General features: G+C 46.5%; 1 protein-coding gene across 1 annotated transcript in view; it reads right to left on the bottom strand.

Annotated features, from left to right (window-relative positions):
- The window catches only part of LOC126109532 (uncharacterized), a 426,878-nt gene that overhangs the window by 86,564 nt on the left and 322,889 nt on the right, over positions 1 to 17,425 (bottom strand). The window contains exons 5-6 of the mRNA XM_049914551.1: positions 12,452 to 12,669; positions 5,971 to 6,254 (exon numbers count right to left, since the gene is read on the bottom strand). Of these exons, the coding sequence (XP_049770508.1) occupies positions 5,971 to 6,254; positions 12,452 to 12,669 (502 nt within the window). The remainder of the gene's footprint in view (positions 1 to 5,970; positions 6,255 to 12,451; positions 12,670 to 17,425) is intronic.

The raw sequence follows: 17,425 nt of genomic DNA, 5'->3' as shown, positions 1-17,425 counted from the left end.
ATACTTTGTTTGGTTACAGCTGGTTTAACCTCCTTGGTCACTGTCAGATGCAGACCAAATAACAATTGCATACAAACCACCAAGTCCATTCCATGTACTGTAATCACATATCTAAACAATTGTCAAGTTGCTACATACAGTTGACTGTCAAAAATTCAAAGTTCTAGGCACAAAAGGTTCAAATAAATGAGCGTTCAATTTAACGAATGTTTGACTGAAAGCTGTCTCTGTGTTTTGGAATTTTACAGAGTAAGGTTACATTTATCTAAAAATTATACAAGTAGTTTTAGAACTGTTGTAGAGTTGCTATAGAGGCTGGTAATGGTTAATGAGATCTGATTAACTGTTGTGTGAAATCGATTGTCTGGTTTGCGTACACTTTACATTAAAAAAAGTGATTGATGTCCCCTAGTATTATTCCATTATTTTCAAAATAAGAATTATCTCGTCTGCGTATTCTGTGAAGAGGCTATGCAATGATTCGTAATGAAACCTCATGCGCATTATGGAATGTATAAAATTTTTATTAGCGTTTATTGTGTGGAACCAGTGTTTAGAGGGACTGTTTGGCAGTATTTGCCCATAGTATTCCCTTCTATGCATATCGAGTACTGATACTCGTCTTTCTTTGACACTTTGTTCTTCTTTATACTGCAGTGTACTCTCATGTTGGATGACGGCAGTAAGATGTTTTTAAATAAATGCGTCAATTTGGGCAGCAGTTTTTGCTAAATCATCGACCATTTCAATGTATTTTACGTTAGAGTATCCTCTGATCCATACAAAATTTACCTTCTGTACGAGGTATTCATTTTACTTAGTAGCTTCCATGCCACTGTGCATGCAGTACCAGTGGCTGAGAGTTGGTGAAGCCAGTGAATGTGAATTCCAAATAAAGGTTCTCGTAACAGGTGGACCCATATTAGCATAGCCTAATGTTCCACTCTCGCCATATTTAACGTACTTTTTGCCATATTTACAACAGCTATCATCGTGAAACGCGAACTGCAAGGTAAATTCAAAAAACCATACATACCAGATAACACTAATATACAAGTTTTCGATGAGTTTTTTATGCATCTTATGTACATATATCGTGCACAAACTACAAAAAATTCAATGGGGTGTCTATTAATATATTGTGTGTTGCAATATTGTGGTGCCATTTTTCAACAGGATTCCAACCTGCGACTGTAGCAGCAGCGCGGTTCCGGACTGAAGCACCTAGAACCGCTCGGCCACAGCGAGTTGCACTGCTTCTGTCTTGGTTACCAGGGGGTACGCAAACGAAACCAGAATTATTTTCTAAAAGCTACGTACTTTCAAATTGCTTACAAAACAACCTTATTCCCTTCAAAAACTCTCCATTACAACTAATACATTTGTCCCACCGTTGATTCCACTGTTCGAAACATTTTCTGTAGCCACCTTTAGAAATAGCTGACAGCTTCTCCCTCGTTTTTTTTCTTGACTTCTTCAGTGTCATCAAATCGGTGTCCTTTCCTGCCCCTTTTCATGCGTGGAAATAAGAAACAGTCGCTCAGAGCCAGGTGAGCGAGGAAGGTGCGTGGGGCAGCGGACCCATACCACTTTTAGCCAAAAACTGTCTAACAGAGACGGCTACGTGTGCAAGTGCGTTGTCGTGTTGGAAGAACTGGTCTCCTGTCTGCCACAAATAGGGTCTTTTTTGATGAACACTGTGCGCAATCTTCTTAAAACTTTCAAATAAAAGGTTTGATTGACAGTCTTAGCTGGGGAAACAAACTCTGAAACCCTTAGCATCAAAAAAGCAAATCAGCATTGTTTTGATGTTTGATTTGACCTGACGACATTTTTTTTTGGGGTGGGGTGACGACGACGTCTTGCTTTGTTTCTGTGTCGTAACCATAGCACCATGACTCATCACCAGTAATGACCTTTGACAAAAAATCTGGATCAGTTTCAAGCTGTTGTTTCAAAGCACGACATGTTTCAGCTCGACATTCCTTTTGATTCTCAGTCAGAAACCGAGGATCAAAATTGGCAGCAAAACTTTTCATTCTCAAATCTTCCGTCAAATTCGCTCAACCGAGCTCCAAGATAATCCACTAATCTCTGACAGTTGATCAAATGTCTGTCGACGGTCTATGAGCACAAGCTGTCGAATTTTTTTCAGTATTTTCGTCGACTCGGGCGGTTGATGGACGTCCAGAACGAGGTTTGTCATCAATCGACGTGTCGCTACTTTTAAATCGAGCAAACCACTCGTACACTTGAGTTTTTCCCCTAGCGTCATCTCGGTAAGGTGTTTTCAACATTAAAAAAGTTTCAGCAGTATTTTTACCGAGTAGAAATCAAAGTTTCCCAGCTTACGATGTTCACTTAAAGCTGCCATCATAGAAAACGCAACAAGAAAAAAACCGCGCTAGCAAAAAGTCACTGCAGGTGAACAGAACACGCCAGGTCGACAACACGAGTGGGATTGAACTGGCAATGAGTTGCGCTATACACGATTAGTGGCAGGAAGGCGTACTACGCAAGCTCCGCCCAGGGCAACGATATTCCTTTTTTTTTTATTTTTGGTTCCCCCTCCTACACCCATTGATCTGATTGCAAAGAGTGCCACAAAGCCATCATATCCTCTCCTGAGCGAATCTGGGCCACATCTGTTGCAGCTGATCCTCGATACCATGGGTATTGGCACTGGGACAGAGACATCGGAGCTGATCCCACAGGTAATGTAACCGGACAGATCTTGGGGTCTTGCTGGTCAAGGGCGTACTTCAACATATCGCAGACAGTTCCTAGAGACAAGGGCCATGTGTGGACGAGCATTGTCCTGTTGAAAAATGGAACAGGCATTGACCTGTTGAAAAATGGCACCACAATACTGCAACACACGAGGACGAGGGATGTCCATGAGTACCGTTATGCCGTCAGAGTTCCCTCAGTTGGTACCGGCCATGACCTGAAGACGTACTTGATGGCTCCCCACACTGAGATGCCAGAGTCACAAAGCTGTGCCAGAGTAACACAGCTGTGCTTCTCCAAAACACTGGAAGGGTGGTACCTCTTCTCAGGATACCGTTGTAGACTACTCGTCGACGATGGTCGTCCAGGGTAGTGCAGAACAGCTATTATGCACTGAACACCATGGAGCACCATTCGTCAATAGTCTGTGGTTCCCTGACACAGCAACTCTCCACACGCAGTCATCTGCATTGTTTTGGTAATAGCAGCCTTCGCCCAGAATGGTTATTCTCTAGTCCAACCAGTGATAGTCTCCGAGTGGTGGTGCCGGATGATGAAGAATGTTGGAGGGACTCATTCTCAGATGGCAGGCTACAAATGAAGGGGTTACAATGTGTTCGGTGCTCAATAGTGTGATGGTCCTACATATACTGATGGTGATCCGACAACTCTGATGGTGAGTGTGCCTGCCCTCACACTCCCATTCAACCCAACGTGAAACCAGGGCCAAATCCGAATGCCTCATAAATTTAGGTACTACACGCTTTGTTCGGCCGGCCAAATGGAGACCAACAATGAGGCCATTCCAAACTCTGACAGGTGCTGATAACGCTTTCTCACGCGCGTACGTGGCATTTCCATGCCCTTCACAGTTATCACAATGTCTGACGCTGTTCACGCCCCTTTTATGGCCTACGAGGCGTGGTAACAATACTAATGCATTCTGATCGCTGTTCTATCCATCACCGCGAATTGCATATATCTAGCCATTTAAATTACCTACCGATGACGTGTACATGTACGAGGGGTGTCCACTAATGCAACATATTTTTTTCTCGGCCATTTTCGGTCGAAAAAATGCGGAATTTCTTGTGGGACGTCGTAGAATATTCCCGCTTCACCTCCTATAGTTTCACGATGCTCTGATAGGTGCCAGCGCTATTTGTAGACTTGAAAATGGCGTTTGTAACAGAGATGTTTTCCAAGGAGAGAGTTGTCATTGAGTTTCCTCTCGTGGAAAGCCAGAGCACCGCACCGCACCGCAGAATGTCTACGGAAACCTGGCAGTGGACAAAAGCACAGTGAGTCGTTGGGCAAGGTATCTGTCGTCATCGCAAACCTGACGAATCTGCCGGGTGCCGGTCTGCTGCACACGTTCGTGACTCCTACAGTGCTGGAACGTGCGGACACACTCACTGGAGATGATCGACGGATTACAGTCAAACAGCTCGCTGCGCAACAGTACATCTCTGTTGGCAATGTTGACACACTCGTCCAGCTTGTTCACTGCCAGGTCTCTGCAGACATTCTACAAGTGACTATGAATATATGCGATACTCTGGTTTTCTGCCAGAAGAAACTCAGTGACAGTTCTTTGCTTGAAATGCATCCTCGTTACAGACGCCATTTTGAATGCTACGTGCAGCGCCGCCGCCGAACAGCTACATTCGCTGAAGCGGGAATATTCAGCTATGTTCCACAACAAACTTTACAGTTTTTCAGCTGAAATTGTCCGAGAAAAAAATTTATTGCATTTAAATTCACATAATTTGCTGTCAAATGTTCAGTTTGGTTTTAGAAATGGTTTAACAACTGAAAATGCTATATTATCTTTTCTCTGTGAGGTTTTGGACGGATTAAATAAAAGGTTGCGAACGCTAGGTGTTTTCTTTGATTTAACGAAGGCTTTTGACTGTGTTGACCACAAAATATTACTGCAGAAGTTGGACCATTATGGAGTAAGGGGAGTAGCTTACAATTGGTTCGCCTCTTACTTTAAGAACAGAAAGCAGAGGGTAATTCTTCGCAATATTGAGAGTGGTAGTGATGTTCAGTCCCAATGGGGCACTGTTAAGTGGGGCGTTCCCCAAGGGTCGGTGCTGGGGCCACTGCTGTTTCTTATTTATGTAAATGATATGCCTTCTAGTATTACAGGTGATTCAAAAATATTTCTGTTTGCTGATGACACCAGCTTGATAGTGAAGGATCTTGTGTGTAATATTGAAACAGCAACAAATAATGTAGTTCATGAAATAAGTTCGTGGCTTGTGGAAAATAATTTGATGCTAAATCACAGTAAGAGTCAGTTTTTACAGTTTCTAACTCACAATTCAACAAGAACCGATATTTTGATCAGACAGAATGGGCATATTATAAGCGAGACGGAACAGTTCAAATTCCTAGGCGTTCGGATGGATAGTAAGCTGTTGTGGAAAGCCCATGTCCAGGATCTTGTTCAGAAGCTAAATGCTGCTTTATTTACCATTAGAACAGTATCTGAAATAAGTGACACTTCAACACGAAAAGTAGTCTACTTCGCATATTTTCATACGCTTATGTCGTATGGTATTATTTTTTGGGGTAATTCTTCTGATTCAAAAAGGGTATTTTTGGCTCAAAAACGGGCTGTTCGAGCTATATGTGGTGTAAGTTCGAGAACCTCTTGTCGACCGCTATTCAAAAATCTGGGAATTCTGACATTGCCCTCACAGTATATATTTTCTTTAATGTCGTTCGTTGTTAGCAATATTAGCCTATTCCCAAGAGTTAGCAGCTTTCGCTCAGTTAATACTAGGCAGAAATCAAATCTGCATGTGGAATGCACTTCCTTGACTCTTGTGCAGAAAGGAGTGCAGTATTCTGCTGCATCAATTTTCAATAAGCTACCACAAGAACTCAAAAACCTTAGCAGTAGCCCAAACTCTTTTAAGTCTAAACTGAAGAGTTTCCTCATGGCTCACTCCTTCTATTCTGTCGAGGAGCTCCTGGAAGATCTAAAACATTAAGCAAATTACAGTGTTACATTGTTGATTTTCTTCATTTAAACTTACGACTTGTCACCTGAATATGTTTTTTTTTATATTTCATTTTATCTGTTTCTAATATCGTATTATAATTTCATGTATTGACTCGTTCCATGACCATGGAGACTTCTCCTTAAATTGGTCCCACGGAACAATAAATAAATAAATAAATAAACTTATTGAACGCCAGCACGGACACGCAGCAGAACTGACGTACCGGTGATGCGGTAGATGTCGTTGACCCTCTGGACGTGGCGCGTCATGACCTCTATGCAGGCCTCCTCGGTGCCGTACTTCTGGAAGAAGAGGTGGTCGGCCTGCAGGTAGAGCATGCAGGTGGTCTTGCGGGGGTCGACGGCGGTGGAGGCGGCCGCGGAGGCCGACGTCACGATCCTCCGGCGGGCGGGCCGCGAGTCGCGGTCCTCCGGCACGGTCGGCGTCAGGTCCAGCTCCAGGTCGGGCAGCCAGCGCCTGCGGCGGCGGCGGGGGCGGTGGCCGGACCTGCGGTAGCACACCAGTCACAGTCACACCCATAGCCACAGCCTCTCACTGGGCCTGTCACCAGCAGTGCAAATGAGTACAGAACGACTAGTGTCCAACTGAAACCGGTCGATCTGGCTGCGGTGACAGACTGATCTGCATCGTAGCCAGAGCCCCACAGCTCTGCATTGAGGTGAGAACAGTCATGGAGTACCTGCTAATATCATGTCGAACATGCTCTAGCCCAGTGTTGTCCAGCGACTAGATTTGTCATGGACTCAGCAAGTAGTTGGAAGTCCGTGCTGCCCCTATAGCCGTCCATAACTGAGGAAGTGTTGGCGGCGCAGGATTTTGTCCACAAACTGAACTCTCTAGTATGTCCCATTTATGTTCGATGGAGGACAACGGTCTTGCCGCAGTGGTTACACCGGTTCCCGTGAGATCACCGAAGTTAAGCGCTGTCGGGCGTGGTCGGCACTTGGATGGATGACCATCCAGGCCGCCATGCGCTGTTGCCATTTTGCGGGGTGCACTCAGCCCCGTGATGCCAAATGGTTCAAGTGGCTGTGAGCGCTATGGGACTTAACTTCTGAGGTCATCAGTCCCCTAGAACTTAGAACTACGAGGTGCATTCAAGTTCTAAGTCCTCCGATTTTTTTTCTCTGGACTGGAAAGAGATAGAAACATGTGCATTGTTTTAAAATGAGGCCGCGTTCATTGTCAATACGTCCCAGAGATGGCAGCACCGTACGGCAGATGGAATTTTACCGCCAGTGGCGAGAATGAGAACTGTTTTAAATACTTAAAATGGCGACGTTTTCCTTACTTGAACAGCTTGCAATCATTTGTTTTCTGGATTTGCGTGGTGTGAAACCAATTGAAATTCATCGACAGTTGAAGGAGACATGTGGTGATGGAGTTATGGATGTGTCGAAAGTATGTTCATGGGTGCAACAGTTTAATGAAGGCAGAACATCGTGTGACAACAAACCGAAACAACCTCGGGCTTGCACAAGCCGGTCTGACGACATGATCGGTTAGTGGAGAGAATTGTTTTGGGTGATCGCCGAATGACTGTTGAACAGATCGCCTCCAGATTTGGCATTTCTGTGGGTTCTGTGCACACAATCCTGCATGACGACCTGAAAATGCGAAAAGTGTCATCCATGTGGGTGCCACGAATGCTGACGGACGACCACACGGCTGCCCGTGTGGCATGTTGCCGAGCAATGTTGACACGCAACGACAGCATGATTGGGACTTTCTTTTCGTCGGTTGTGACAATGGATGAGACGTGGATGCCATTTTTCAATCCAGAAACAAAGCGCCAGTCTGCTCAATGGAAGCACACAGATTCACCGCCACCAACAAAATTTTGGGTAACCGCCAGTGCTGAAAAAATGATGGTGTCCATGTTCTGGGACAGCGAGGGCGTAATCCTTACCCATTGCGTTCCAAAGGGCACTACGGTAACAGGTCCATCCTAATAAAACGTTTTGAAGAACAAATTCCTTCCTGCACTGCAACAAAAACGTCCGGGAAGGGCTGCGCGTGTGCTGTTTCACCAAGACAACGCACCCGCACATCGAGCTAACGTTGCGTAACAGTTTCTTCGTGATAACAACTTGGAAGTGATTCCTCATGCTCCCTACTCACGTGACCTGGCTCCTAGTGACTTTTGGCTTTTTCCAACAATGAAAGACACTCTCTGTGGCCGCACATTCACCAGCCGTGCTGCTATTGCCTCAGCGATTTTCCAGTGGTCAAAACAGACTCCTAAAGAAGCCTTCGCCGCTGCCATGGAATCATGGCGTCAGCGTTGTGAAAAATGTGTACGTCTGCAGGGCGAGAAGTAATGCCAGTTTTATCGATTTCGGGTGAGTAGTTAATTAGAAAAAAAATCGGAGGCCTTAGAACTTGAATGCACCTCGTACTTAAAACCTAACTAACCTAAGGACATCACACACATCCATGCCCGAGGCAGGATTCGAACCTGCGACCGTAGCAGTCGCGCGGTTCCAGACTGTAGCGCGTAGAACCGATCGGTCACCACGGCTGGCTCGTGATGCCAATTGAGGAGCTACTCGACCGAATAGTAGCGGCTTCGGTCAAGAATACCATCATAACGACCGGGAGGGCGGTGTGGTGACCCCACGCCCCTCCTACCCGCATCCTCCACTGAGGATGACACGGCGGTCGATGGTTCCGGTAGGCCACGCGTGGCCTGAAGTCGGACTGCTTTTTTAATATGTTCGATGGAATTCATGTCGGGTGATTTGGGTGGCCAAATCAATTACTCGAACTGTCCAGATTGTTCTTCAAACCAATTGCGAACAATTGTGGCCCAGTGACATGGCGCATTGTCATCTGTAAACATTCCATGGTTGTTTGGCAACATAAACTACACAAATGGCTGCAAATGATCTCCAAGTAGCCGAACATAATCATTTAGAGTCAATAATAGGTTCAGTTGGACCAGAGGACCCCGTTCAGTCCATGTAAATACAGCCCACACCATCATGAAGCCACCACCAGCTTGCAAAGTACCTTGTTGCCACAATTGTTCGCAACTGGTTTGAAGAACACTCTGGACAATCGGAGCGATTGATTTTTTTTTGTGGTTTTAGGGTGCAAAACTTCAATGGTCACTAGCGCCCAGACTACTTTAGGAATGCACCGCCAGGCACAAGTTTAAAACAGCAACTAAAAGGGAAAACACGATAAAAGACAGACTGACAGGCATAGGATTAAAAAAAAAAACAGCATAATCAAAGGTCCTTAGAGAGGTTGGTCAAGTTGATAAAATGAAGAACGCGAGCAGCTGCTCGTGGGTCATCCGCTAAAATGGCATCTAGACTACAGGGCGGGCCAAGATCAAGACGCAGTGTGTTAAAATCCGGGCAGGACGTTAAAATGTGGCGGACCGTCAGCAATTGCCCACATGGGCAGAACGGCGCCGGCGCAGCCGTCAGCAGGTGGCGATGGCTGAACCGGCAGTGTCCAATTCGTAACCGGGCCAAAACGATCTCCTCTCGCCGAGAAGGGCGGGAGGATGACGTCCAAGCACGGGAAGAGGTTTCAAGGCCCGAAGCTTGTTGTCCGTAAGTGCAGCCCAATCGGCATGCCACAGCGATAAAATGCGCCGACAAATGACCCTGCTACAATCTGACGAAGGGACACAACAAGAAGCTGTCCGAGGCTGGAGGACCGCAGCCTTGGCCGCGGCATCTGCAGCTTCGTTCCCAGGGATACCGACATGGCCAGGAACCCACATAAAGCTAACCGGAGAACCGACGTCCACCAGCTGCTGAAGAGAGCGTCGGATCCGGTGCACGAAAGGGTGAACCGGGTACGGATCACTGAGGCTCTGGATGGCGCTCAGGGAATCGGAGCAGATGACATAAGCAGAATGTCGGTGGCGGCAGATGTAAAGAACAGCCTGGTAGAGGGCAAAGAGCTCAGCTGCGAAGACCGAACAATGGCCATGGAGCCGGTATTTGAAACTTTGTGCCCCGACAATAAAAGAACACCCGACCCCGTCATTGGTCTTAGAGCCATCTGTATAAATGAAGGTCATATTAATGAACTTCGAACGAAGTTCGACAAAACGGGAGTGGTAGACCGAACCGGGGGTAACCTCCTTTGGGAGCGAGCTGAGGTCAAAGCGATTGATTTGCTCACCCAGACCATCCGACATGAATCCAGCTGACCATGTGGGACCTAGTCGAGAGGTCAGTTCGTCCACAAAATCCTGCAACGGCAACACTTTCGCAATCATGGACAACTGTAGAGGCATCAGGGCTCAATATTTCTGCAGGGGCTTCCAAAGACTCATTGAGTCCGTGTCGAGTCGAGTTGCTCCACAGTGCAATGCAAAAGGAGAAAACACGGCATCAGGAGGTATCCCAAGACTCTTGTCCCCTCAGTGTTAGTGGCATAAACGGCCGTGTATATTGATTACACTGATTTACACATTTCCAACATCGGCAAGGAACCGTAGACTTTAGTATTTGACGTAACATTCAACTACACTCCTGGAAATGGAAAAAAGAACACATTGACACCGGTGTGTCAGACCCACCATACTTGCTCCGGACACTGCGAGAGGGCTGTACAAGCAATGATCACACGCACGGCACAGCGGACACACCAGGAACCGCGGTGTTGGCCGTCGAATGGCGCTAGCTGCGCAGCATTTGTGCACCGCCGCCGTCAGTGTCAGCCAGTTTGCCGTGGCATACGGAGCTCCATCGCAGTCTTTAACACTGGTAGCATGCCGCGACAGCGTGGACGTGAACCGTATGTGCAGTTGACGGACTTTGGGCGTGGGCGTATAGTGGGCATGCGGGAGGCCGGGTGGACGTACCGCCGAATTGCTCAACACGTGGGGCGTGAGGTCTCCACAGTACATCGATGTTGTCGCCAGTGGTCGGCGGAAGGTGCACGTGCCCGTCGACCTGGGACCGGACCGCAGCGACGCACGGATGCACGCCAAGACCGTAGGATCCTACGGAGTGCCGTAGGGGACCGCACCGACACTTCCCAGCAATTTAGGGACACTGTTGCTCCTGGGGTATCGGCGAGGACCATTCGCAACCGTCTCCATGAAGCTGGGCTACGGTCCCGCACACCGTTAGGCCGTCTTCCGCTCACGCCCCAACATCGTGCAGCTCGCCTCCAGTGGTGTCGCGACAGGCGTGAATGGAGGGACGAATGGAGACGTGTCGTCTTCAGCGATGAGAGTCGCTTCTGCCTTGGTGCCAATGATGGTGGTATGCGTGTTTGGCGCCGTGCAGGTGAGCGCCACAATCAGGACTGCATACGACCGAGGCACACAGGGCCAACACCCGGCATCATGGTGTGGGGAGCGATCTCCTACACTGGCCGTACACCACTGGTGATCGTCGAGGGGACACTGAATAGTGCACGGTACATCCAAACCGTCATCGAACCCATCGTTCTACCATTCCTAGACCGGCAAGGGAACTTGCTGTTCCAACAGGACAATGCACGTCCGCATGTATCCCGTGCCACCCAACGTGCTCTAGAAGGTGTAAGTCAACTACCCTGGCCAGCAAGATCTCCGGATCTGTCCCCCATTGAGCATGTTTGGGACTGGATGAAGCGTCGTCTCACGCGGTCTGCACGTCCAGCACGAACGCTGGTCCAACTGAGGCGCCAGGTGCAAATGGCATGGCAAGCCGTTCCACAGGACTACATCCAGCATCTCTACGATCGTCTCCATGGGAGAATAGCAGCCTGCATTGCTGCGAAAGGTGGATATACACTGTACTAGTGCCGACATTGTGCATGCTCTGTTGCCTGTGTCTATGTGCCTGTGGTTCTGTCAGTGTGATCTTGTGATGTATCTGACCCCAGGAATGTGTCAATAAAGTTTCCCCTTCCTGGGACAATGAATTCACGGTTTTCTTATTTCAATTTCCAGGAGTGTAGATGCCTCTACCCGTTCCTGAGAAAGAAGAGTTTGAACAGACGGCCAAACAGTGTGACACAAAGTGATCCTACAAACGTCCCGTTTTGCGATTGAGGTATGGAACCCTAAAAATTGCTTGGTATTCACTATATAAGGCATTATGAAGCACGTCACCTGTTTTACCTATTTGCTTTCGAAATGTGGTGCTACAGAAGAATGCTGAAGATTAGATGGGTAGATCACATAACTAATGAGGAGGTATTAAGTAGGATTGAGGAGAAGAGAAGTTTGTGGCACAACTTGACCAGAAGAAGGGATCGATTGGTAGGACATGTTCTGAGGCATCAAGGAATCACAAATTTAGTATTGGAGGGCAGCGTGGAGGGTCAAAATCGTAGAGGGAGACCAAGAGATGAATACACCAAGCAGATTCAGAAGGATGTAGGTTGCAGTAGGTACTGGGAGATGAAGGAGCTTGCACAGGATAGAGTAGCTTGGAGAGCTGCATCAAACCAGAATCAGGACTGAAGACTACAACAACAACATGCGCGTGAACTCTTATGGGACTTAAATCTAAGGTCATCAGTCCCTAAGCTTACACACTACTTAATCTAAATTATCCTAAAGACAAACACACACACCCATGCCCGAGGGAGGACTGGAACCTCCCCCGGGACCAGCCGCACAGTCCACGACTGCAGCGCCAAAAAGCGCTCGGCTAATCCCGCGCGGCGTCTATTCTTTATACAATACTTTTGACACGAATAAATAACAAGTTAGTTACCCGGCTGCGGAATCGTCGGCGGTGGCGTTCGCCACTTGCAGGGTGGACGGAGAGAGGCGGTCGCCAGCCTCGCTTCCCGCGTCGTAGGCCGCCGCTGGGGGTGGAACTCTGGCAGGCTGGGGGTGCGGCCGCACTGGAGGAGACGCCGGTCCGGAAGTCCCCGTGGAGCAGCCGGGGCCGTGCTGTGCAGCGCTCCCGCTGCCGACGTCGTTCTCCTCCTGGAAAACACTGCCAATGTACCGAACTATACGATAAACACAACTAATGTAGAACACGATACACGGTGCTTCGGCCGCGCTGCAGAACGTGCAGAACACTGTTCTTGTTGCTGGCGCCGCTCGCCAACTGGGAAACTGTCTAATGTAGCTGCAAGTGTTGTAAGTAATGAAGTATACGATACACATAACTAACGTAGAATATGGTAGACGGAACCATGGCCGTGCTGTAGAAATTAGTTCACAACAGGCCATTAAAATTGCTACACCACGAAGATGACATGCTACAGACGCGAAATTTAACCGACAGGAAGAAGATGCTGTGATATGCAATTGATTAACTTTTCAGAGCATTCACACAAGGTTGGCGCCGGTGGCGACACCTACAACGTGCGGACATGAGGAAAGTTTCCAACCGATTTCTCATACACAAATAGCAGTTGACCGGCGTTGCCTGGTGACAACGCCTCGTGTAAGGTGGAGAAATGCGTAACATCACGTTTCCGACATTGATAAAGGTCGGATCGTAGTCTATTGCGATTGCGGTTTATCGTATCGCGACAGTGCTGCTCGCGTTGGTCCAGATCCGGTGACTGTTAGCAGAATATGGAATCGATGGGTTCAGGAGGGTAATACAGAACGCCGTGCTGGATCCCAACGGCCTCGTATCACTAGCAGTCGAGATGACAGGCATCTTATCCGCATTGCTGTAACGGATCGTGCAGCCACGTCTCGATCCCTGAGTCAACAGATGGGGACGTTTGCAAGACAACAACCATCTGCACGAACAGTTCGACGACGTTTGGAGCAGCATGGACTATCAGCTCGGAGACCATGGCTGCGGTTATCCTTCACGCTGCATCACAGACAGGAGCGCCTGCGATGGTGAACTCGAAGACGAACCTGGGTGCACGAACGGCAAAACATTTTTTTCTGATGAATCCATGTTCTGTTTACAGCATCATGATGGTCGCATCGCGGTGAACGCACATTGGAAGCGTGTATTCGTCATCGCCATACTGGCGTATCACCCGGCGTGATAGTATGGGATGCCATTGGTTACACGTCTCGGTCACCTCTTGTTCGCATTGACGGCACTTTGAACAGTGGACGTTACATTTCAAGTCTGTTACGACCCGTGGCTCTACCCTTCCTTCGATCCCTGCGAAGCCCTACATTTCAGCAGGATAATGCACGACCGCATGTTGCAGGTCCTGTACGGGCCTTTCTGAATACAGAAAATGCTCGACTGCTGCCCTGGCCAGCACATTGTCCAGACCTCTCACCAACTGAAAACGTCTGGTCAATGGTGGCCGATCAACTGGCTCGTCACAATACGCCAGTCACTACTCTTGATGAACTGTGGTATCGTGTTGAAGCTGCATGAGCAGCTCTACTTGTACACGCCATCCAACCTCTGTCTGACTCAATGCCCAGACGTATGAAGGCCGTTATTACGGCCAGAGGTGGTTTTTCTGGGTACTGATTTCTCAGGATCTAGGCACCAAATTGCGTGAAAATGTAATCACATGTCAGTTCTAGTATAATATATTTGTCCAATGAATACCCGTTTATCATTTGCATTTCTTCTTGGTGTGGCAATTTTAATGACCAGTAGTCTATGTACCTATTTTTATAGCATCAGCAAGGGGACAATCACTACAAGTCTATGGAAAAAATTTGAAAAATCTATGCTTTTCACATGGACAACTGCATGTGGCTTGCTCATGTGTCGTGAAACCGTCTGACGTATTCGTGTTTCTACCACATGGAACAACCAAAAATATTATGTACCCAAAAACAATTCAGTAAACAGATTATAAAACCAAACACTTTTTTCTTTCTGTGGCCTCGCAACGCGTGCCGGGTACAGCCCTATAAAACAATGTGTTGTTAAAGTCAGATAAGTTATGTTATTTTTCATAACAAGACATCAATTTTGAAGAAAGCTAGACTCACTGGAAGAATGATCATACTAATTACTTCGCGTGAGTAGCTCTCAGTAAGTAAGAAAAACGTTAAATTAAGCTACGCAAAAGATAAGTCTGGGGGGTTATGTAACTTAAGCTGAAAAGGGAAGTGTCGATAAAAAAAATCTTCATTGGAATTATCTTAGTTTAAAATGCCAAGTAAACTTTAATATTAATCTTCTCGCGAAATTTCTTGGATTATGAAGTTGTCAAAAAGTTATGAAGGATGGCTCATCATCGTCTTCGTATCGCTTAAGGGTCAGTTCAGTTCAAAATTTTCTGTGTAGTAACTGCTGTGCTTCGCTCTGCATTATAATGGTGGAGACTGGATTTGAATTTATCTGCAAGCTGGAATCTATCATTGCAACATTTATCAGTGTATCTGTTGTACTAGGAATGAAAAACTTTTTTTACAGTTAATGTACTTGGGCCTGTTTATTGGTCATGGAAGGTGATTATTAAATTACTATTGTTCCAACGACATCAGTTTCAAAATGGCTCTGAGCACTATGGGACTTAACATCTATGGTCTTCAGTCCCCTCATCAGTTTCACCGCTAGGATGTGGTTATACGTTTTGAGTTGTTTTTCCGACAAAATAGCCTGCTACATGATGTTATAAATGCTACTTTTTCAAAAGTCAGTTAATGTTATGATGACAATCTGATGTTTACGTTGCAGCAGACGAGAACCAACAAGACTCCTAAAATGAAATTCGCCTTCCAAACCGCCACACATAGGTAGCACAATTCTCCACCACTTGTACCAAGCATAGTTCAGTGTCGAGAAGTACGCCTACGTGCTGTTGCTTACAACGTAATAAGAATCAGAATTTTCAGCTTAGAATGGCTTGTCATGTTTGCTGTTTCTCTTTGATAAACGTGTTACAGTACTTTGCGAGCATCACGAAACGGCAATCACAAGTCTGACCGACAGTGAAGAAGCTAGGAATAGTATCAATTTTGCGCAAGTTGGTGAACTAATGACAAAAGCATGTGGTATTTCAAAACCGACCTCATCCGGTATTAACAGTGCAGATTCTCCAGATATGACCACGTATTTTGTTTCTCCAAGGAAGGAAAGCAAACAAAACGGAAATCTACGGAATTTGATGATTTTAACAAAACATTGTGCGTAGAATTGTACTGGTTTACGACAGCAGAGGAGAGTATCCGGCGACTAGAATAATGCAGAGTGATCTCCGTGAAAAAATTAATTGTTCTGAAATTAATTATTCTGGCTCAGAGGCCTTCCTTTTTTTTGTCACTGGGTTTTCGATTACTGTGTAATTATGGACGAAAATGTTTCATGAAATAAAGAGACATTGCAGCAACAAGCGCGAAGTTTTTGTGTATAATGCACTTATCGCGTGCTGTGGACAATAAACTTCTTGCATACTTCGACAAAATTTGGGTCTCAGAAAACCATACCAACAAATGTATTGTACTCGACTTCAATGGAAATAGTTGCCTGAAAGTACGTCCAGTCACTGTTTACAGCGCGTATCAGCGTTTTAGGTGATGAGTCCAATGAAGTGTTTGCAACAGCTGAAAATGAATAATTTTCAGGAGGCACAAAATATTCTCGGTCCCAATTAGCCGAGCCGTCGGATCAATAATCTTGGTGGCAGAATACGAATAAGTCTTACAGTTTGACCGAACGCTGTCACAACGCTACTACAATATTTCCATGCAGGTGGGGCGTGTTGGTTAAAGTTCCGTCCTTATGGTAGCTTATTCTGAGCACAGAAGTAGGCCATTCCTAGAAATGATGAATGGCGCCGACAGACGATGGTTACGTTTAATCCTACTGGAACTCTCTGGGTGGCGATCGTTAAACAGGTTAGAGCAGGTGCAGCTATCTGCCATGTTTGGGACTCTGAGGAAGGTCGAGTCACTGGCTCGAGCGATTTGGGACCATCAGAACGACAGCTGACAGTTGGCTGCATAGTGAAATGCTGTCAGATAATAGCTGCACAAATACGCAGCCAGGTCTTGATAAGACTTCAAAGTGGGCAATTTGCTTTAATTGTTTACAAATGTAAAATTGTGCACTTCACAAAACGAAATATAAACATAAGATGCTATGACTATAACATCAGTGAGTCACAGTTGGAATCGGCCAATTCCTACAAATACCTGGATGTGCCACTCTGTAGGTATATGAAATGGAAGGATCGCATACGATCCGTCGTGGTTAAAGCAGGTGCTAGACTTTGGTTCGGTGGTAGAACACTGGGGAAAAGTAATCAGTCTACAAAGGAGATTTCTTGCTTTCGAATCACTCGCACTACCCATCCTAGAATATTGCTCAAGTGAATGGGACCCTTACCAAATAGGACTAACAGGGGATACTGAACGTATACAGAGAAGGGCAGCACGAATCTTCAGTTTGTTTGACCGATGGGAGAGTGTTTCAGAGATACTGAAGAAACTGAACTGGCAGACTCTTAAAAAGACAGAAGCAAACTATCCCGAGAGAGCCTACTTTCAAAGTTTCAGGAAGCGGCTTTGAATGATGACTCTGGGAATACTACCACCCTCTACGTGTCGCTCACATAGGTATCGTGAGGATAAAATTAAGATAATTACCGCACGCACAGAGGCATTTAAACAGTCATTCTTCCCGCGCTCCATACGTGAGTAGAATGGGAAGAATACCTTATAACCGGTACAATGGGACGCACCCTCTGCCATGCACTTCACAATGGTTTGCAGAGTGCAGATGTAGGTGTAGTGGAATGACCGCATAACGAGTGGTGACAACTTGTAAATAGGCTGTTTATGCTTT

Source organism: Schistocerca cancellata, chromosome 12 (assembly GCF_023864275.1).
Source record: "Schistocerca cancellata isolate TAMUIC-IGC-003103 chromosome 12, iqSchCanc2.1, whole genome shotgun sequence".
Lineage (NCBI taxonomy): Eukaryota > Metazoa > Arthropoda > Insecta > Orthoptera > Acrididae > Schistocerca > Schistocerca cancellata.
The sequence above is the reverse complement of the archived record's forward strand: the minus strand, read 5'-3'. Positions and strand labels throughout refer to the sequence as shown.